Source organism: Tachypleus tridentatus, chromosome 5, assembly GCF_004210375.1.
Source record: "Tachypleus tridentatus isolate NWPU-2018 chromosome 5, ASM421037v1, whole genome shotgun sequence".
Lineage (NCBI taxonomy): Eukaryota > Metazoa > Arthropoda > Merostomata > Xiphosura > Limulidae > Tachypleus > Tachypleus tridentatus.
In genome coordinates this window covers 26,681,600-26,703,914 of record NC_134829.1, presented here as the reverse complement: position 1 = coordinate 26,703,914, position 22,315 = coordinate 26,681,600, and the positions used below count along the sequence as shown (strand labels likewise).

Here is a 22,315-nt window from a genome sequence, read left to right as displayed (position 1 = left end):
TCGATTTGTAAAAACTCTTACTTCATAGAAAAAAAAGAATATTATTTTCGAAGTCTGCGAAGCTGAATTACGGGGAAATCCGGTGTTAAACCAAAATTACTTTTACAAATTTTAAATTCGCAGGCTTGTGATATATACGTCAGTTTTAACTTTCTGGAAATGCGTGTAATGTTAATGCCTTATTACTAACAAAATACCGTAGCTAAAACATCATCTTATACTGAATGTCCTGTTTCATTACCGTAATTTCAAGACTAGGTTCTAAAAACGCAACCGAGAAACTATATTATACATAAATTACTATACTACAAGGTTCTATTAAATGTGCTTTTAAGGCGTCAGGTTTTCTGAGACTAAACAACAAAGAAATGAAGCTAGGCAAGCTAAAAATGTAATACATGCCAAAAACGTAACTGTTGACGGCCGTTTGCAGCTTCATTTGGGATGTGTACTTAGTAAGCACAAGACTAGCGTTCTCCTTCAACTTACATCTTTTGTTGCGTTGTAATTGGGAATTACGACAGGTAATAAGTAATATTTCACGTTTTATCCCAACTTCAAGAGTCTTGTAACAGTATTTCATAAAAACCTTATGTAAAAAATAGTCTTTTTTTGTTGTTTTTTAAGTCAGGTCCAAGCTAACTTGTCTATTAAAAGATCATAGGCCTACGTATCATACATTTTATGACGTCTTTTGATGATGTAATGGAACTTGCATGGAATAATATAGGCAACCAACCCAAGTGATATCAATTTAGTACCTCTCAAAACTACATACCTTAAGCACATTCCCCGCATAAAAGAAGCTGCTGTAAACCTACAGAAAAATTCGTCACTAGGCTAGTTCCTTCCGCCAGCGTCGTGGGAGACTTCTCTAAATAGCGTTCTTTATTGTAACAACCAGGCGAAGTTGAGCAGGTTGACACACGATGGCAGCACTGACAGATATGGAGATCTTCAACCCTTTCACTTCGCTGCAGAAAGGAAGTTCAGTACTTCTTAACGTGAGTTAAGTTACTGCTCGTCTTAAACCCAATATATACATTTATATATAAATAGATTCAAGTCTCAAAACTTACAAATAAATGTGTATATGTATTAGCGTGCAAGATTATGAAAAATTACTTTAAAATTTATTGTGTTTTTGTTTAACTTAGGTGTTCCAGCGAGCTGATTTCAATGGTGAGTAGATATTTCCTGTCTTGTTTAAAATGAAATACAAAAATGAAAACAATTAAAGAACTTGATATATGAATTAACTATTGTTGCATGTTATGCCTTGTTATATGATTTGAATAGATGTGTTCCTAAGCTTTTACCTTTTATTAAAAAAAATATGCGAATGTAATCTGAAAAACTATGCTGTCTTTCAGTTAGATCATGGAAAAAAAGTAAAATTTATCAAAGGACTTGTGATTGGGTGAGGCTAAGGTGTGAATAGGAAAGCATTAAAATATTTCAGGCATCATGAATTAATAGTTTGAATATGAAACAAAAATGCTTCAGAGAGATTATATATCAAACACTTTTTTCATAAAAAAAGCACTTCTACAACGTAGACTTATTTTCAGACTTTAGGTGAACAACTGTAATAGTAAATATATAAGAACAGTATAGAAACAATCTAGGGTTAGCCAAATATGATTAGTGGCGACATTTTAGAAAATAAATACGTTACATTCCACAGTTTTATTGCAGAGTTAACAAAGATTCCATAAATTTGTAACTGTTGTTCAGTGAGTAACAGTTAATCTCTTTGAAATGTGTTGTAATATTAGATTTAAAATACTACTTTCGTTTTAATCTTACTTACTGTTTAAGTATTATGTTATTACAAGTGACAGCTTTCACAGTACGGAAAATTATTTTTCAGAACAGTTAAGACGTTTCGAAACGTGATCGTAATGTCTTACCTGTACTAAATAATAATTTTCCTTGCTGTAAAAGCTGTAACTTCTAATAAAATAATTTGATCTCAATTGTTTAAAAATAAGTAATAAATATGGCATTTCGAAATATTTCATAAACTTTTAATGTGCGATTTTAACCAACTACTACATTTAGAAATTTTGTGAAAATATATGTTTAAGATAAAAGTAAAAAATAGAATTTAATTTCATTGTATGAAAATGTAATATTTTTCTCAACTGAAAATTAAAAAAACACCAAATTAAAAAAAAATCGTATTTGTTGTGTTAGGTTTATGTGTTTGTTGTTAATTTTTCCTTCTCCAGGAGATGGTGTTCTGTCCAAAGATGAGTTTTTCAATTTTTTCTGGGATGGCATACTGACAGAAAGCGAACTTGAGGATATGTTTGAGGAATTCAACTCACATAATACTGGGTATTTAACTTTTACAACTGTAATGAACTTGCTTGTTGTACGATTCGTTTTGAATTTGTTGTGATAATTTATCTTATCTGATGGTTAGGAATTCTAACTTACTTTCATACATCATTTCTCTAATCACTTGAGCTTTTCGTGTTAAAATAACATGAAGTGTTACAAAGACACATAAAACAACAACAACAAAAATCGAACAGCAAGCGAAAACTTATTATTCTTTTATTCTAAATAATACGTACGATATGTTTTATCCCATTATAAATGGAAATATACAAGCTCGTGTAATAATATTTATAATAATAATTTTTAAACATTAACAATTTCTTGATCTGAATTTGAGTTTATATGTAGTCTAAAACCATAACTCGAACTCCAGCTTTTGCAAACATTGAAACCTTATTTCCAAGGGGAAAACGCCTGATATGTTTGGTCTTTTTTCACTCTTTTTCCTATTCACATTGACCTAAGTTTTTACTTTAAAACATATCAACAGAACGAAGTTACCAAGACTTTGGATACCCTGACTAAGGACTTCACCTACTATTTTATCTTTTGATGCTTTGACCAAGGAAATATGACCTCCCAACTAATCAAACCTTGAACTTCTTAGTCTTAAAAAATCCTAGTTTTTGCTTCATTTTTATGTTTCTTCCAATAGACCCTATACACGTAACGTTAAGCATATATTTACCGGCAAGCCAAAAAGTAAACACCACCATTTTGAAAGTAGCAGAGAGACAATCTAGTAATCAGAGTGTAATTGCTGCAATTGAATTTTGAGATCAGGTACTTGAAATGATAGTCAACTGTGCGGCAATTAGTTATTCAAAGAACCAAACACTTATCGTTTTATAGGTTTCCAAAATATCCAGTATGATAAGTCAAATGGACTGCGACAATAAAACAACATTGACGAGGCTTGGAAACCATATAATATGCAGTTCCCATTTTGTACGTGATTAGAACTTCTTGTATATACAGTGTACCTTGTCATAATTTTATCGCATAGATCTTGCTAAAATCTGTCGCGTGTAAGAATTTGGCACTTCTCGTAATCTAAATATTGTGAAACAGGCCCATACAAGCAATGTTCGGTGGTAGAGCTCGGCGGGTAATAATAAAATTTAATCAAAAACACGGCTTGTCAAGACAAATGTTTTTAAAATCCAGGGCTTATTTATATAAAATATATGATAATAAGTAATGAAGGAATTGATCTCACAAGACAGAAGGACTTAAAATACAAAAGAATACGATGTAGCGCATTTAGATTGTAAATTTACTTCTGACAGAAAATAAACAATAGGTCTAGTCACTAAAAATAACTTCGATTTACTCTCGAGTAAGCTCTGTAGTTGGATGTCTTGTACATTTTCCACACTATCAACAACGTGTCGACCCCAAAATATTTGCAAGCATAAACTGCTTTCCGGTATATAAAGATGTTGTCAGGACTAAATGATTTGTTACGATATCTAAATTCTCGACCTGTGGGACTGTAACGTAGATCTGTAGGCCTAACTCAAGACCTCCCGTTTGCAATCTCGACTAATTTTGTGGCACCTAGCGCGATTGTCGTTTTTGGCGCGATGAAATAAGAAATTTTCTTGTCAAGATTGACTTTTTTACATACCTTTATTTGTATATATTGCCTAATTTGCTAGCAAATTTGTGAAAATGAATTGAAAATGAGATGATAGTGTAAGGTAGGCCACGTTTTCACGATTAATATTTACGTCCAATATGGCTATAAAAAAGTTGCCATTAACTTGGCTCACGTTACTACGTAAGGTCTATAATTGTCGAGATTCGTCTTTATAGTTGATTTGCTGTTTGTTTTACTCAGTATAGCTCAAATTAGTCAAACACTGTTTCCAACATGAGTGCTGTCAACCTCAGCCTTTCTCGACACATTGTGTACAGGCTGAAAAAATTAATTTAAAAAAGAAAAAAAGATGGCAGCCTAAGAATTCAAAACTTCACTACACGATATTAAAATCCTTTTTAATTATTATGTCCATGTTGCTTTTTTAAACTTTTGAAAAGATGTGACCGCAAGTCTTCCCTTAACTGCAGAGTGACCTACGGTTTTCACTCCCTCATTTTTTTTTATTAGACTCTCTTCGTTGATATACAAAACCTATGTTCCTTTCCCAGTTGGACCCACGACCTTACGGAACTAACAGCCCAGGAAGACGAAAGTTTTAAGTTGAAAATGGGCCTCCAGTTGCCTTACCGAAGTAACAAAATATTTTAGAAACGGTTTCAATAAAGAAGACAAAAATGGCGATATTTCAGGGTTCTTCCTTTTTCATATTTGTAAATAAATACAAATGGAAGTGTTTCTAACAATTCATGAATATAATTGTAATCTCATAATTGTGTTTAAAGCTTGAAGTAAGCTTGAATGTTTATAATTTGTAACCAGACAACGTCTGAAACGTCTTCATAGATGGCGTCTATTTTCTCCTGTGTTTCGTTATGAATTCTTTGTTTGTTTGTTTTGGAATTTCGCACAAAGCTACTCGAGGGCTATCTGTGCTAGCCGTCCCTAATTTAGCAGTGTAAGACCAGAGGGAAGGCAGCTAGTCATCACCACCCACCGCCAACTCTTGGGCTACTCTTTTACCAACGAATAGTGGGATTGACCGTCACATTATAACGCCCCCACGGCTGGGAGAGCGAGCATGTTTGGCGCGACTCGGGCGCGAACCCGCGACCCTCAGCTTACGAAGTGCACGCCTTAACGCGCTAGGCCATGCCAGGCCTTTCGTTATGAATACAGTGCTTAAATCATTGATTAGTTTTGATAATGTTTGTAAATAAAACAATGCCAGTTTTATGTCCTGGCTACTCACGGTGGTTTGACTAGGTCATTTGATATATTGTTTATTTATAATATGAATTTCGCTTGCAATTCCATGCCCTCAAAAAGCGTAAATGTTTACAAAATGAAAATCGTTATTTCTTTTATATCAATTTTTCTGTTTATTTTAGCACCATCGATGCAGCAGAATTGTGTTCTGGATTGCTACGCCATCTAGGTCCCTATTCACAGGTTTTGGCAGCTTTAGAAGAGTTAGGCTCAACGGTTAGTGAAACTCTAAGAAAGTTGCAACAGGTGAGAAAAGAAAAAATATACTGTAAATTTAAGGTTTATTTATTTTTGTTTTTCACCTGTTTTAATGTAAAGCTCTGCTGCTTTTATTTTAATTCTTAACTAAAATAATTAATTTGTAAAATGTAAAAGATATAAAGAAAATTAAATGGTGAAGTAATCCCAAGAGGAGTAAGAAAGTTGAAGTACTGGAAATCCAACTTCTGTTTTTAGTATTCGTTAACACTTAGTTTTTATCTAGCTATTTTGATCTAATTGTATTAATTAAATCAATACAGCTCTTTAACACATTCGTATTTGTTGTATATTGTTTATTGCGTTGGGAAACAAAACTATTGGATGTGTGTGTGGTTTTCCTTATAACAAAGCCACATCGGGCTACATGCTGAGTCCACCGAGGGGAATTGAACTATTGGATGAAATACTTCAAATAGTTTGAAACGTCACAGTAACTTACTATGGATTACGTAGTTTCTACAAACAAAATCTCTTATTTTTTTATATAATATTTGTATGAATTCAGAGCTTTAAAATTTCTAAAAATATTTCATTGTGACATTTTTTAAAGAAACAAAAATTCTTACCATTATTGTATATTTTATTTTTTTTACATTATTGTAAAACTTTTTCCATAAAGTTCTTATGTTATAAAAATGTAAATTTATATTTGTTTTAATTTGAAAAATACAACATGTAGCTTCACTGTGTTTACGACACGTGGTGTCCAATAAAAATAACTTTTCACCATACCAAAATTATATGTAAACCGACTTTTGAAACTGTAAATCCGAGTGTTTATTTAATGCAGTAAGTTTTAAATCCATTATATGTATAGTAACTATAAAAGGCTTATGTCCTCCTTTGTCATTCTGCTGAAAACGCTTTTATGTTTCTCTTTTTTTTTTTTTTCTTAATACTCAACAATATGCACTGTTGCTTAGCAACAGTCTATCACTTGATTTTTATTCGGCCAACTGTGGTGTTTATGTTGAATATTTTTCGTTGTTAGAAAGGTTTATTTTTATCCTTTACTTTTTACGACTTTGGTGATATAATAGCAAAATAGTTTAATTATGAAGCTTTATGACATTGAGCTGTACCCAAAAGCAAAATAAAATTTACCAACTAGTGTTTCAATTTATGTATTAAATGAGACTACAAATAGGTCTACTATTACTAACATTATAGAGTTAATGTTTAAAAAAGTTTTAGTGGTCAATAAATGTTAATTAATAAATATTCTTTTGGCATTTTAACACACATATTGACACACATTTTAACACACATATTGACACACATTTTAACACACATATTACCTACTTGGCCTTGAAACATAAAGAAAAATACAAGCTCATTACTACTTTTTTCTTTTGCTTTTTACAGCCGAAAGAGTTCAAAATTTGTGTATGAATATTCGAATTGTGTTTTCTAGTTCCTCATCTAGAATACAGTGAAAAAACTCAAAAATATTATTGAAGTCTCTAAGAGTGCACATGTTCATGAAAACATTTCATTTTTCCACGTTGTTTTTACTAAAGACGTGGTAAAAGAATGACTTCGAAACTAATGAAATAAGTGAAGAGTAGGTGCATTTTAGAGGTATAGACAAATTAACTTTAGTTAAGTTGTATAATATTCGTTAGAGATAGAATAATGGTTTCCTGTTATTTTTGACTGGCTTTTATACTACTGTATATATCTTTGTTTTCGGTCATATTCTTTGGTCATTCAAAGAGTTACCTAAGCCCATAAGCCCTCATGTGAACAAGGTGTAACATTACGAACATTTCGACGAAACAACAATTCCAAAATTATTTAACTACTAGCTGGAGTACCCATTCCTGGACGGAAGTTACGTAAATTCATGACTAGTGAAAGGCTATCTTAGAACGTGAAAAGTTGGTTTCTTTATGTGTAATTGTAAAACACCCAAAAATGTACATAAAACTACAAAGAAACAAAATGTAATACCTAAAGTTTTATGTATCTCCACTTGGACCCAACAAACCTTCATGCTAAGCTTGGTGAAAATCCATCACCAACAAGAGAATAAGTAATGGTAAAAACTGCAAAACACAAAATGTAAAACTAAACATTAAGGGAGTAAATAACTTAGATATATATTTAATTAAAAAATAACAATTAAAACTTTCACTTCTTGCACTTCCTTGTTTGTAAGAGTATTTGACTGTTGATAGAGCACGATTTTTGAATATATGTATTCTTCCTACTTTTGTTTTTTGCTGAATGTAGTTGATTTGTAGACATTATAGCAAAGATAAGGGCATATTTTTATGTTGTAGAATAAACTATGATATATATATATATACTGTAAAGTGTCCTGTTGTCCTGGAATTATCCGGTAAAAAGAAGAATATAAAGTACAGTTCACGTACTACATGCTTCATCCTTAAAGGATAACGAAATCATTTTATTTCTTCAACTAAAATTACAACACGTTCAATTGTATTTATTTGCCTAGCGTTCAACAAATGTTAGGCCTAAGTTAAAATTATGTGCACTTACTAATTTTCTTGTAGGTACAAGTATTTTCTTATTACTACTATTAGCGTATCACAAACAAAACTTAAAATATGCAAAAATGAAATATTTCGAACAAGCGCCGCGACCTATGAGGTATTTGTTTAACCAATAATTTTTCAGATCAATTTTTGAATATCATTGTTATTTTTGCCCAATCAAAAATTACCTGTCGGTGAGAAATAAACAATGTTAAATCACTTTCAAGCAAAGCAGTGGCGCTACGATTGGTCATTGATGATTTGTGTGTTGAATGTGTTCATTGCAAGCTAAATAGACATTATCGTCGTAAGGCTGTAAAATTGTTGATGACTAGAGGGGCGAGTAATTAACGAAAATCATTTCCTTACATCGACGCATTCTAAGCAGTCTACCGCTGGAATATTCCAATTTTGTATCATGCAGTAGTTTATGTTTACAGCGTATCAGTTGTTACTTTTATAGCAGTACCCAGTTGGGACGACTGCAAACTTCCATATTTATAATACCAAAATCTAGGACTCGATTCCCTGCAGTGCACACTATAGATAGTCCAGATTGGATTTGTTCTGAAACAAACAGTCCCCCACTGGTCTACGGATTTGCAAGTTAAATTAAAAGTTTCGATTCCCCTCAATGGACACAGCAGATAGCCCGATGTGGCTTTGTTATAAAAACATACACACTAAAACAAACAAAAACCAAATTCCTCCTGGTGGGATTTACAACATTAAAATCCGGGACTCAATTCCCCGCAGTAGACACAGCAAATAGGACAACGTGGCTCTGCTCTAAAACGAAGTTGTATCGTTAAGTGTTAACAATGTCAGGTTTGTGCAGTAAATATGTATTTTAGACATGTAATACTTATGTAAACTCATTTTTCGTTTCTATCAATAACAGTCACTAACCTCATTTAACATTAAAATAAATACACTAATTTTATAGTCATTGCTTTGCCATTATTTAAACACTACAGATGTAATTTTTACACTACATGCGTACAAAAGTAAAAAATTAGCATGGTTTTGGTGACGTCGAAAGTGGAAAACACGTTTGTTCATCAAAATAGCGTTTCTGTACTTTTTAAACCATTTACAGGCTTATTCCATGGCCAACAAACACTCTCAATAATTCAAGAATTCACTAACTGCCTTCCTTAATTACCAATTAATTAGTTCAGTATTTTGGATAAAGTTAAATAATTTAGGCTATGAACTCATCATGAAAGGAGACGTTTTGTCTTATATAAATAGCTATTTCTACTTCACTATATAAACTAATGTAAATACATTTTACTTTTAGCATAAATTCAACGATCTTAGAAAGATCATTTAATAATTTTCTAGAAGTATGACGACTCTACATGGAAAGCACAGTTTGCTTCGAGATTTTTACTTCGAGAAACACAGCACCAGGTGACACTAGTGTTACAACTTGTTGAAAAAACTGCAACCAAGCTTGAAGAGAATTGTATTTCTGTTATTGACAGGCTAGTAGTATTTAATATTCATTGAAATGCTGATAGATTAGAATAAATAGATGGAAAAAATTAATATAATAAATTATGTAAAAATTAATTAATTATAATAAATGATGTAAAAGTTGATTAGTTATAATAAATGATGTAAGATGAAAGGAGAACAGCAATATAATTTCCCCGAAAGTTTTTCTTTACAGACTTATTTGGCACACATTTCAAAATGTGATAATGTTTTACAGTTCGAAAAGGTAACTGGTTTAACTAGATAATGTCAGTATTTGGTTTGTTCTTATAGGGAATCCCCACCCATAAAAAACAATAGAAAGCTCAAGGTTTGTCCCACCGTACGATCTCCTGTACGATTGAAGAAACAAGTGGTTACTCAGACATCACTCAATCTAGAAGGTAGTTAGTAATTTTCTCTTCTGTTTCACTGGTTTAACTTGATAGCTGCCAATTAATTGTAAGATTGGAAAACTACTCTATTTTATAAAGTCGACTGTGAAATTAATATTTTATTTTAAATAAATATATATACGTATAATTTTAGAAAAATGTAGTACTAGATTTGATAAGATTAATATTATAAAATAATTTACACATTGTACAATTATATGTTAATATTTCTTTATTGATTATTCATTCTGTTTTAATTAATTTTGATGATATTTTCTCTTGAAAAACAAATGGTATGGGTTGTTATTTTACTTCAAAGAAACGTAGAGTTGGCTTAAAGTATACCGTGTCAAAAATCTACGGTTTGAATTATGCCATGTATGAGAAAAGTGACATTAAATTATTCAGTTTGAATAAGTACGATATTAAAGTTTTACTATATTCTGGAAAGTTTTAAAATAGTATAACTTTTAAAGTGTGTATGTATACATATATATATATATATATAATTATTACTATTTGATGTAACTATATTGATATGTAACTGTTTTTGATATGTTTTTAATATATCTCAGTTTAGGTTTATATAATGTTAATTTTCTTATTATAAAATTATTTAGCACCCTATTGTTATTCCAGCTTGAAAATAATTTTGTTATAAACTTTATTTTCAATGCTGTAATTTGTTAACTAGAAGGCGCTGCGAGTTGCAGCGGTGAATGAGATAAAACTATTCAACAGAATAGGCTTAAAACACAAGGCCTGGCATGGCCAAGCGCGTAAGGCGTGCGACTCGTAATCCGAGGGTCGCGGGTTCGCGCCCGTGTCGCGCTAAACATGCTCGCCCTCCCAGCCGTGGGGGCGTTATAATGTAACGGTCAATCCCACTTTTCGTTGGCGGTGGGTGGTGATGACTAGCTGCCTTCCCTCTGGTCTTACACTGCTAAATTAGGGTCGGCTAGCGCAGATAGCCCGCGTGTAGCTTTGCGTTAAATAAAAACAAGAACAAACCTTTATTCAACATCACGCAAATACTCGGGATAAGGGTGGGGTGGGTTCAAAGAGGTTCAATAGAACTGTCTGTTTTTGTGTCTGGTGTTTCCGTAATAGAACAATGCTTAAACAGCTGATTTCACTAGGAGTGAACGTATGTGAATAATTACGCAGTATTTTAAAGCACAACCGTAGTATTGTAAAGAAATTTAATATTGATGTTAGCTTGACACGGGGTAATGAACGACAAGAATAGCGTGTAAATACAGAATATAGTTCCATGGAAGATTAGATTAATAAAACAGTAAACAGTCGTTTTGTTCACCACACTATCAGTAATCTGTCCTCCAGATTTGACGCACATGTAAAGCAAGCAGTATCAGTTCAGAAAATTATGTCATCAAAACTCACACAAGGTTTTCTATCTCTGATTATAGATTATAGATTTTTACAAAAAAGATTTGTTAAATATTGGTATTTTTGATAAAGAACATAAATGGAAGTGAATATGGCTTTCAGTACTTCTCCAGGACAGACCCCAGATACTGGTTGACTGCTTAAAAACATACTTCAATGTACTAAATATGTTCATGTTACTGAAACTCTGTGTTTCAGAGTTCATGTTCATGTGAACGTTCGTCTTTTCTCTTTGCCAGTTGAATAATTAATTACAGGTGTACACAAACCGACGAAACACTATGTGCTCTACCTCTAACTATTATGACATTGTTGTCAATATTGAAACTATATGTAACTTATTTATGGAAAAGCATTGTAGAATAATGGAGCATGCTAACACGTTATTTGAGTAGTTTATATATGTACTTATGTGATAGCCAATAATTGAAACAATTAATGTGCTGTTGTTGTACAGAGGTGTTAAAGTTATTAATATAACAGTTAATAATCACACTGTATGTAGATAGTACAGTACTTTACTATAATAAATCATACATATTTATGTTAATTTAAGCCTAATCCCCCATACAGTGTTATAACAGAGTGATGATTTGTTGACTTTTTATTGGTTGTTTGTGGATTTTATGTGAACATCTATATAATTGTTTAAGCTATATTTCAAAACTGCTTCCAGAATTAATCACATAGACCCTATTTTTCACAAATTTTCTGGAGGGTATGCCCCCAGACATACATTACAATGGCATGCTTTGCATGATTATTGTGCTTCAGACATTGTGTTGGGTTTTGATAATTAGAACCTTTCTACGCACGGGTCTGATCATTCAGAAGTGACGAAGCAATAAGCTAATTCCGTTGTTCCTGGAGCGAGTTAAATAACCACAGCATGCACAGAAGAAGACTACACTAGTAATTATCACAATTTTAAGTGGAAGTAACGAAGAATCTGTGTAATAATATGTCAACCACACCGTAACTAACATCATACACTAGATACACTGAAACAACTGGCGGAGGATACTGAAACTAACTTGTGATTGAAGTTAAAAATGCAAGAAAAATTCTGTTAATTCCATTTCTCGCCCAAAATATTATTTATATAAGTGTGTTTTGAAAATTATTATGGTGAGTTTTATATCTATACTGGCTTTGAATAAATCTGATAACATGTCTACTAGATACCAGTCATGATCTGAGTGCTCAAGTAAGAAAACTGGAACGTTTAGTTCATCAGCTGGGAAATCAGGTTAGTTCAATCGATTATCATCTATATTTGATATATACTGTGTTCAGTTATAGATAAGTACTGTGGAATTATATTACTTTGTTTTTATGTCATTCTATTGGATTTGTTCTTTAATTCTGGAAACTGAAACACAAGATTCTTGGATCGGTTTTTTTTCTTTTAAAAACCCAAACTTATGGCTTCCTACAAATTCTTTGTTTTAATTCTATGACCATTGTTGTTATATACAACTACTGTTCATGTTTTATTGTTTGTTTTGTGTTTTGTTTTTGGGGGAAGATAGGTGATTTAGTATGGTAATTGTTACAGCTTCTATAACAAGTTTCTTAAATCTTAGCAGTTTTATAGTACTTTTAAAATATTTCTCTCCCCCCCCCAAAAAAAACGAAATGAGTTCTCTCTCAGTAGCTTTTGCGTTTTATGAACTGTATTATGAAATCATAATTATTATACTTAGAAGAAAATTATGATACTTTTTTCAAATGCACTCGTCGGTTTTCTAAAACATATTTTTCTGTTGTATTTTTCACCAAATTGCTTGTGAAACAATAAATTTGTTAAATGCAAGATCGCTAATAACATACAACTCATCAAAAAACGTTTAAGATACTGTCAGTTTGACAGTTAAACCCATTAATTACTGCTTAAGTGCCTTATGCATCTTGCTTAGGAGAGGAGTGGTTCCAGTCAATCTTTTTGTGAGTTTTTTGTACTGGTTATTATAACGAGAATAGAAACATAAAATTGATTGGTATGTTGTACTTTGTTCAGTGGGTAGAAAGTCAGTAATGTAAGGGTGAAATAATTAATGTTATTACTTTTTTGTAGCCTCGTCTTAAAAAGGTTGCGCAAGCAGAAATGGAAGAGACAGAAAATAAGATGGTAAGTTATTTGTATTTTATCTATTAATTTAAAAAAAAGGCATCATTATAAAGACACTGATCTTTTAAGTTAGTGAAGATGAACAGCTGATTACCACGTATCACCAATTCTTGGACAACTCTTTTACCAACTAATAGTGGGAGTTACCGCAACATTATAACTACTCCACAGCTGAAAGAGCGAACGTCTTTGGTATGACAGGGATTCGAACCCGCGACCATCAGATAGAGCGCCCTATCCATTTGTAAAAAAAATGTTACATAGAGAACGATAGATATTCATGTCGGTCTTGAAGTTACTGTCCAGAGTACTCTTCAGTGCCGAAAAGATGCAAACTAAATGATAATTTGTAGTTAAACGCCTCTGGAAAAAAATAACAACAACAAACAATGAGTGGTCGGTGGAACTGGTATTAGTAAAATACGATTCAAATCTCTAAGGTGCTGTTTCTCTCTCTCTCTCTTTTTTTTTTTTCTTTTTTGTCGGGTGTGACAATACTTCAGTGTTTTATTTCCTCACTACGTAAATTAGAAATGAAACAAACCTAATTTGGTCATTTCATATGTATGCAAATGAGTGTTAAGTCCATATTTTTACAATAAATCGACTTATCCAAAGTAACTCTTAGAAAAAAACACGAGCATAAATATTCATGATCAAAATAACACTAATCAGTGGACAGCTATAATTTTACTTCTTAAGGTACATCCAGTCATAGTTTTACCACATTTTAATTATTAATGGACAGGTATATTTTTGATATTTAGGATAAAATCCGTCACATTTTAACCGTGTCTGTTAACCCAGTAGCTTTACCTTTCGGCCCGGCATGGCCAGGTTGTGAAGGCGCTCGACTCGTAATTTCAGGGTCGCGGGTTCGAATCCCTGTCGCACCAAATATGCTCGCTTTTTCAGCCGTGGGAGCATTATAATGTGACGGTCAGTCCCACTATCCGTTGGTAAAAGAGTAGCCCAAGAGTTGGTGGTGGGTAGTGATGACTAGCTGCCTTCTCTCTAGTCTTAGACTGATAAATTAGGGACGGCTAGCGCAGATAACATTCGTGTAGCTTTGCGCGAAATTCAAAACAAGCCAAAAACTTTAGATTTGTGGATACAATATTTTAGGCAGATTGTTATCTTTTCTAAGGCATACACTGACCTAAAACAAGGATTTTGGTATAGAACAAGTTTGTTTGTCTTTCTGCAAACAGATTATCGGTTGTTTTCTTATCATATTTTTACCGAGTATCATTGTTTTAAGAAATAGATTTGATGTACTAAATATGTGTTGTTAAAAGATGGTTTTCACCGATCTTCACATGACAACTTTTGAATCGATTTTTTTAAATAATGTGTACACCCTTTGTAAAGAGAGTTGTGATGTTCCAAAACTGTTATTCTTCGTCATTTATAGGTAAAAACGGAAAATAAAAAAATGTAAAATCAGAATATCACTGTGTGTGTGCATTTAAAATCAATTTTGAGAATAGAGGACTTTTTCAAGATAAAAGTCAGAAATAATAAAGTTCAATGCTCTTACATTGTTCATCTTCTGGGCCCGGCGTGTCCAGGTGGTTAGGGTGCTCGACTCATAATCTTGCGGTAGCAGGTTCGAATCTCCATCACACCAAACATGTTCGCCCTTTCAGCCATGGTGGCATTATAATGTAACGGTCAATCCCACTATTTGTTGGTGAAAGAGTAGCCCAAGAGTTGGCGGTGGGTGGTGATGACTATCTGCTTTCTCTCTGGTCTTACACTTCTAAATTAGGGACAGCTAGCGCAGATAGCCCTCGTGTATTTTTGCGCGAAATTCAAAACAAACAAACATGTTTCTTTTAGACGTGGACGAGATTACGCGCAGACAACCATGATTCGTTTCGAATTACCTTTAAAAACATCTGAACCAAAGTGTTGATATTTTTAAGTATCTAGACCAGTCTTCCAAAGTGGTTGGTCTCTGAATTCTGGAACCGATGAGGTAAGGTTAACCTTTGCAACTAACCGCCCAACGCTTTTCGAAGTTCGTAAATGGTCGAAGCTGAGTTTAGCCATGTGAATGATCTTGTGAGAAACATGCTCAACGTCAAAGAAGTCGAGGACTTGAAACTCAAATTCACAAACCTACAGCCCAGTATTCATACACTTGTTAACTCATTCATTTTTACGTTTAATATTTCGTAACAATTTTACTGTAGTGAATAAAAATCGATTATATTTTGAAATTTAATTTATAATTTATATTCTGAAAATTTGAGCGTGGATGACAACTTTGTAAGTTTTTCAAAGGGTTGACAATTCATAAAAATTTGAGAACCCTGATTCAGACCAATTATGTGATGGAATTGTTGAGTGAATTAATTTTAATATAACATGTGATTCCACAATGTAACAATGAAAAATATATAAGAATTAAATAAACTTTTCTGAGAAAGAGATGCAAACCAAAGCTCACTACATATTTATGAACAGTTGAAATTCTGAAAATGAACGTAACTTGGGAATTATACAACATTGACTAGAATTACCATCAGTATTATAACTTATTTCACTATCTACTGTATTGTAGATAGTAAACTATTAATATCATCCATTATTTATTATTTGATCATGGACTAAACGTGGCCCAGTGGATGAATAAAACAAGTATATCGGTGTGGATAATGATACGTGTAATAATAATGGCGTTCCTCACTTGGTGGCAGGTGCTGACTAACTCTTTTTCTTCTATTCTATTAGTTCAATATTTGGGACAGCTACTGCAGCCATCACTTGAGTGGCTTTACTCCAAAATCCGAAAACAAACAAATCGTTTTACCAATTTTTTTTTCACAGCCAGTGTTAAACATGAAACCGGTAGCAAATGGTATATAAACAACCTTAGTAATTTAAAGGCTAAATCAGTAATTGTTTTTAATTTTAAAAATGGGTCTATGTCTATATTTATCGTAATTTGTTAACGTTTCTCACTTTATAGCTGTAACAGTGAACTGAAACGTTATACAACAAATGTATTTCATTTCAGTGTATAAAAACTATTATTTTAGCTCTACCTTGTACAGCAGTCATTCCCTGTAGAAGACAGTAACATAGACGAATTCAGGAAATCTCTCCAATCGTATGCTGAATTTACTCGTTCCACCAAAGGTTCTAGAAAGTAAGACTAATTTTATCGTATTTATCTTAGAAAATTCATAAAGGGAAAATATGCATTGATGTAGAGGAGTACTGTACTGAAGATAAAAATAACGCTGTGGATTTCGATTTTTTTTCTTTTCTATTGTATAACTGTAAAATATTCACAAGTGTAATGACTATCTTTAACAATGATCGAATAGTTTTCACAGAAGAACGGGTGGTTCAGCAGAAAGTTTATGCAGAGTTAAACTGTATTCCATGATTTTGATTGCCTTGCAAAGAGATAAAGAGACTTGACAAAATTTATAACATTGCGAAACAATGTTTGTTTATTTACTAAAAACAATAAAGAATACTGAACGTGGCGAAGGTCGGTGGTCTCAGTTGAGAAATAAATATCTGTGAAGAGTTGTTACAGGATGGAAAAATCGTATCGACACGAGACAATAATGTTATTATTTCGTAAAGCGCATGCACTAACCACGTCACTGTTGATCATTTCTAGCGAAAAATAATGGAGGTTGTAACTTCGAGATGTCATCTAATTCACCATTGCAAAAGATCACTGCCTATTTTCACTTTACAGAAATAATTCCCGTTAGAAGCTACACATTATACTATGTGACTGACTAAGAAACATAGGTAACAGGATTGCTAAGTCCGCGTGTTTCCCGCGGAGTTGGGTTTTGAATTTTTTATTGCAATTGCTTAAATATTTTTTCTTATATTATATTAGTATAGCTTTTAAACATAGCTGCATTGCTAAACTTTAGGTGTTTAAGGAGTGACTTATTTTGAGGGCTAATAGTGCTTAATTTTGTTACGAAATCTAACCGTAATCTTACTTTAAAGGACGTAATGTTTATTTATGCAAGTAGACACACTTTTGTCCAAAATCTTAAGGCCAATGAACATAAAGAAAAATATGCATTTTGCGTTGTTAGACTCAACCACTTATTTGAGTAGAGCTTCGAAAGATGAAAATAAGAAAAGGGATTTTTTTTTTTTTTAGCATTTAATAGGGAAAATGTGAACACAATGAAATTAGCCTAAATACTAGCTGGTCATAAGTTTAAGACCATACTGAAACGAAGCGTTAATCGGTAAACACGTAACGAAATTTAGTCATGTGTCTTCAAGCATTAGCGTTGTCAACATCTCCCACAAACATGGCAAAGGCTAAAAAGTTAACAGAGTTTGAACGTGGCAGAATTGTCGAACTGCAAAAGCAAGGTCTCTCTCAACGTGTCATCGCTGGTGAGATTGGGCGTAGTAAAACTGCTGTTGCAAATGTCTTAAAAGACCCTGAGGGATACGGAACGAAAATTTCAAGTGGTCAGCCCAAGAAAATGGCGCCGGCGTTGAGTAGGAGGATTCGACGGGTTGTCTGGCAAGACATTAGCCAATCGTCGAACCAAATTAAGGACCTTACGAACGCAGAGTGCAGCCCAAGAACAATAAGACGGCATCTACGGAATAAAGGCTTTAAAAACCGTAAACGTCTTCAAAGGCCACACCTCCTTCCACAGCACGAAGCAGCTCGGTTAAACGTTGCTGAGAAGCACCAAACATGGGACGTAGAAATGTGGAAGAAGGTTTTGTTCTCTGATGAGAAAAAATTTAACCTGGATGGTCCAGATGGCTTCCAACGTTGCTGGCACGATAAGGATATCCCACCGGAGACATTTTCTACACGACACAGTGGAGGAGGTTCTATCATGATCTGGGGTGCTTTCTCCTTCCGTGGAATAATGGAGCTTCAGGTTATATAGGGGCGTCAAACAGCAGCTGGCTACATTGGCATGTTGGAGAGAGTATCCTTATTAACTGAAGGCCCTCGCTTGTGTGGAAATGACTGGATCTTTCAGCAGGAAAACGATGCAATCCATAATGCCCGCAGGACAAAGAACTTTTTCATGGCGAATAAAGTGATTCTTTTGGACCATCCAGCGTATTCGCTCGAAATGAACTCCATTGAAAATGTTTGGGGGTGGATGACAAGGAAAGTCTGTAGAAATGGACGTCAATTCCAAACAGTGCATGATCTTCGTAAAGCCATCTTCACCACTAGGAGTAACATTCCAGCCAGCTTTCTGCAAACGCTTATATCGACCATGCTAAAGCGAATGTTTGCAGTTATTCACAATGACTACCGTGCAACTAACTATTGAGATCTCTTGTTGGGCATTTCCTACCCTCTTTAGCTCTTTTTGGTATGGTCTTAAACTTTTGACCAGCTAATATTTACGCTAATTTTATAGTGTTCACATTTTCCTTATTAAATGCTAAAAAATTTTTTTTTTTATTTCCCTTTTCTTATTTTCATCTTTCGAAGCTCAACTCAGATAAAATGCATACTTTTTATTTATGTTTATTGGCCTTAAGATGTTGACCAACAGTGTATGTGATCGAAATAGTCAATACGATGTGGTGCCATCTGGTAACTGCCACAAGAAAAGATGTATAAATAAATTTATATTTTCGGTATTCGAGACTCCGACAATTCAGAAAAGTAGCTACGATATTTGCAACGTCCATTTCTTTATTACAGTTTTAATAGCCACACTTTCTTCACAGCAAGACTATAACTTTCATTAGGACTATACATAAGAGTCAGGTTCTACCTTTATTGACGTTGGAGTTCTTCAAAAACGTACAATTTCAGTAAAGGATGCTACTTATTATACGGTTACACAATACCAACATACTTACCGTTGTGGTACTTTCCAAAAAATCATTTTGTATAAAATGTTCACTTTTTCTGAACGTTTTGAATAAGATATAAACAGTTGTACCCACAGTTGCCCGTAGGGTGGCGTTTTGGTATTAGGCACTACGTTCATGTTAAAATTGTATATAAATTATATTTTTGTTTATCTCTTCAGTTAAGAACAAAGTTACATCACAGGTAACGAAACCTGCTTTTTTCACGTTATAAGTCAGCAGACGTATAACCCCAGGGAGTCAAGAAAGAAAATATCTCCCCGGCGGGGAATCGAACCCCGGTCTCCCGCGTGACAGGCGGGGATACTCACCACTATACTACCGAGGACTTGCTTGTAATTGCTTTTTCTAAGATGAAAATTATTTAAAAAAACAAAACCAACATTCACGTATTTTAAAACTGAATTTGATTGTAACGGAAGTCTGTAGTACCTTATATAATAATAAAATGGGTGAATGTCATATGCGTAACAGCAATGTTAAAATTATATATTCCTTATAACGAGAAATTCACATGAAAATGTATCTCAAAATGACTTGTATGGGTATTAACACTTTTATTGATAAGGATAAAACAACGTTTCGACCTTCCTAGGTCATTTTCAGGTTAACAAAGATGTTTTTGATAAACGGAAGTAAATACTTCGTGTTTATTTATCATTGCAGCGTGTGTGTGCGTTGGTTTGAAGAAGATTCGAGCTACGTCGTGTATGAGTTATGGGACAGCGAAGATAGTTGGATTAAGTAAGATAGCGAATTCACTTGTATTAAATAATACTCTAAGATATTAGAACGTTAAACAGTAAATGTAGTACAATCCAAAATTCCTGGTAAAAGTTACATTAATCTTATCTTGAAAGTTGCGCTATTTTTCGTATTATTTTTATTTATTAATTAGCTTGTTCTGTAAATCTATTTCAGCGACATCTCTGATTAAATTACAATCTATTGATGTCTGTACAGTGATGTTAATATTATGTCCATAGAAACTGACGAAATTTTGTTAAATGTAGTGTACATATTTTGTAGCGATATTTTTTGAAAATCTCTTTAAATAAATTCATTTTAAAACCGATATTTCTATTTGTTAGACACCTGAAGACTGAAACCTATAAGTCTTTGCAGCACCATTGTGTTGACCATTTACGAAAACTCGCGTATTTTAATAGCATGGAAATACCTTGTAAGTTACAAATTTTTGAAACTGAAGTTAACCATTGAAATACATATGTATTTACATGTGTTTCTGCTGATATGTTAGAAAAGCTGAAATCTGTTTTTGTAAATAATTCTGTGTACCTTACCGAAGTAGTAGTTTTTACATAGGGTACTTTCTTTGTGGGTTGCGAATACATGTAATTTGTTAAAAGAATTTTTTTTTATTGATTATCTTTAGTAATGTTAATTTAGCTCTGGCATATTAGGAAAATAGGAAATAACTTACCACGTATGAAATATATTATTTTGAATTTGAATATTTTGTGTTTCGAATAAACATTTAAATCATTTCTGATAAGATTGGACGTTCAGCGCACACAGTAACATTCAATAAATTTATTACAGCCTCCTGGTGGGAGAATGGTAAAGAAGAAGAGCCGTGTTGAAGAATCGGAACAGGATACATTTTACAAAGAACGCGTAACTAAATCATATTCATGTGCATCTTTTGGTGAAAATGTTGAAAATACTGCAAATCTTTTTAAACAGAAATTATATAAATTTAGACAGCATAAAAATATTAATTTTACATTAGGTACTAAGTAGCAATAATTTAATGGTATAATTTTAGGTTCTATTAATTATACGTATTGATCAAAACATTTCAAATTACCGGCTTTAGGTCACAGTAACAATCTTAAATTGAGATAGTATTTTGACATATAATTAATAAAGCAACAACTCCGGTATATGAACCCTCTATCACTTGTTTGTTTTATCATATTGAAATCAGTGGCTGCCAAATTCCTTTTTCCGATGCGATTCCTTTTAACATGGTTGAATGAAAATACGTATAATAAATAGGACGATGGCGTTACGAGTAAGTCAAGGACTTGATGTATTACTATTAATAATACAGACCAATCAAAATTGTTTATAGCGTCAGCTATTGACCACTTTTAACGTTTGTCGTTCAAATTTAAAAACTTTTATGCAGGAAATTTTTATTTGTTGGAATTTTAGAAATAAATTCAAACGTAATTTATGTGTCATTGATATTTTGTTTTAAAATGCTAATCTATAATTGTATTGTTTAAAAATAATTATTACGTAATGATGACCTCGACGTAGCTATAACAAATATATTAGCAAATCAGAAAGTTTAATATATTATTTTAAACTGTTTGCAATATGGATATCATGTTAATTAATGTGCATCTCTTTCCACTTAGTATCAATCCCTCCCTACAAGTTTTCACACAGCTATTCACCCCATTTTGTCGTGTTTACGTATAGTTATCGACCTTTCTAACAAAGGTAGGTCAGTGTCCTTCTAGTAGGCGAGTCCTGGAGCATTCTTTCACCACGGAAAATTGCGCGCGCGCCTGTGTGGGGGTGATTTAAGGGGTGAAGTGACGCAGTTTCTACATTCTAGGCCACAATTTCGAACAAGGTTTCAGTGTTTGCTCTCATCTTTCCTGGGCCCCTTGTATCATAGAAAACATTTATACAACTTTTGACTGATATGTTGCAAAGCAGTATATTTACACAAAAGCTTGCTTTGCATCCAAATTTTAAAATGTTAGTTGCTGTGTTGGAAAATAATTTTGTATTATCGTATTTTTAAAAATTCCTTTGAGATAATCATTTTCCTAAACACTACACTGCCAAACATTACAAGGGTTAAAGCGTTGTTGTTTTAGTTTTATGTTTAATTTGGTTAATCATATTTTATAATTTCCAATGGAGTGTTCAGAAATTAAGCTTTTCTAGGGAATAAGTGTTACTATGGATGTTGCTTTCTTTAGATTAAACGTGTAATGTAGGTTTTCAAATGTATTATATTTTGATCTGGTTTAAAAAATAAACCATTCTAAAATCTTAATATTTC

General features: G+C 33.0%; 1 protein-coding gene and 1 non-coding gene across 4 annotated transcripts; one reads left to right on the top strand and one right to left on the bottom strand.

Annotated features, from left to right (window-relative positions):
- The first annotated feature begins 429 nt into the window (after nucleotides 1-429).
- On the top strand, nucleotides 430-22,309 carry LOC143250783 (N-terminal EF-hand calcium-binding protein 1-like). 3 transcript variants are annotated; one of them, XR_013028361.1, is made up of 13 exons: nucleotides 881-1,004; nucleotides 1,158-1,182; nucleotides 2,235-2,343; nucleotides 5,344-5,467; nucleotides 9,334-9,476; nucleotides 9,763-9,872; nucleotides 12,455-12,522; nucleotides 13,351-13,404; nucleotides 16,452-16,561; nucleotides 19,428-19,601; nucleotides 19,933-20,010; nucleotides 20,358-20,449; nucleotides 20,830-22,309. XR_013028361.1 is itself a non-coding variant. In XM_076501762.1 (12 exons), the coding sequence occupies exons 1-12, from the start codon at nucleotides 930-932 to the stop codon at nucleotides 20,868-20,870; spliced, it is 1,029 nt and encodes a 342-aa protein (XP_076357877.1). In that variant the 5' UTR covers nucleotides 430-929; the 3' UTR covers nucleotides 20,871-22,309. The 3 variants fall into 3 exon arrangements, 2 of the variants coding, with proteins under 2 accessions (XP_076357877.1, XP_076357878.1); XM_076501762.1 differs by lacking the exon at nucleotides 19,428-19,601 and having other exon boundaries at nucleotides 430-1,004; XM_076501763.1 differs by lacking the exon at nucleotides 19,428-19,601 and having other exon boundaries at nucleotides 5,344-5,437.
- On the bottom strand, nucleotides 19,523-19,594 carry TRNAD-GUC (transfer RNA aspartic acid (anticodon GUC)). The gene has a single exon. It is a non-coding gene; the product is annotated as a tRNA-Asp (tRNA).
- Nucleotides 22,310-22,315: the final 6 nt, after the last annotated feature.

What these genes read in the sequence shown, in the direction of transcription:
- LOC143250783 (XM_076501762.1), top strand. Translation starts at nt 930, where the DNA reads ATGGCAGCACTGACAGATATGGAGATCTTCAACCCTTTCACTTCGCTG. An exon ending in TTCATCAGCTGGGAAATCAG is followed by an intron (nt 12,523 to 13,350) that starts GTTAGTTCAATC and finishes ACTTTTTTGTAG; the next exon opens with CCTCGTCTTAAAAAGGTTGC. An exon ending in AAGAGACAGAAAATAAGATG is followed by an intron (nt 13,405 to 16,451) that starts GTAAGTTATTTG and finishes CTATTATTTTAG; the next exon opens with CTCTACCTTGTACAGCAGTC.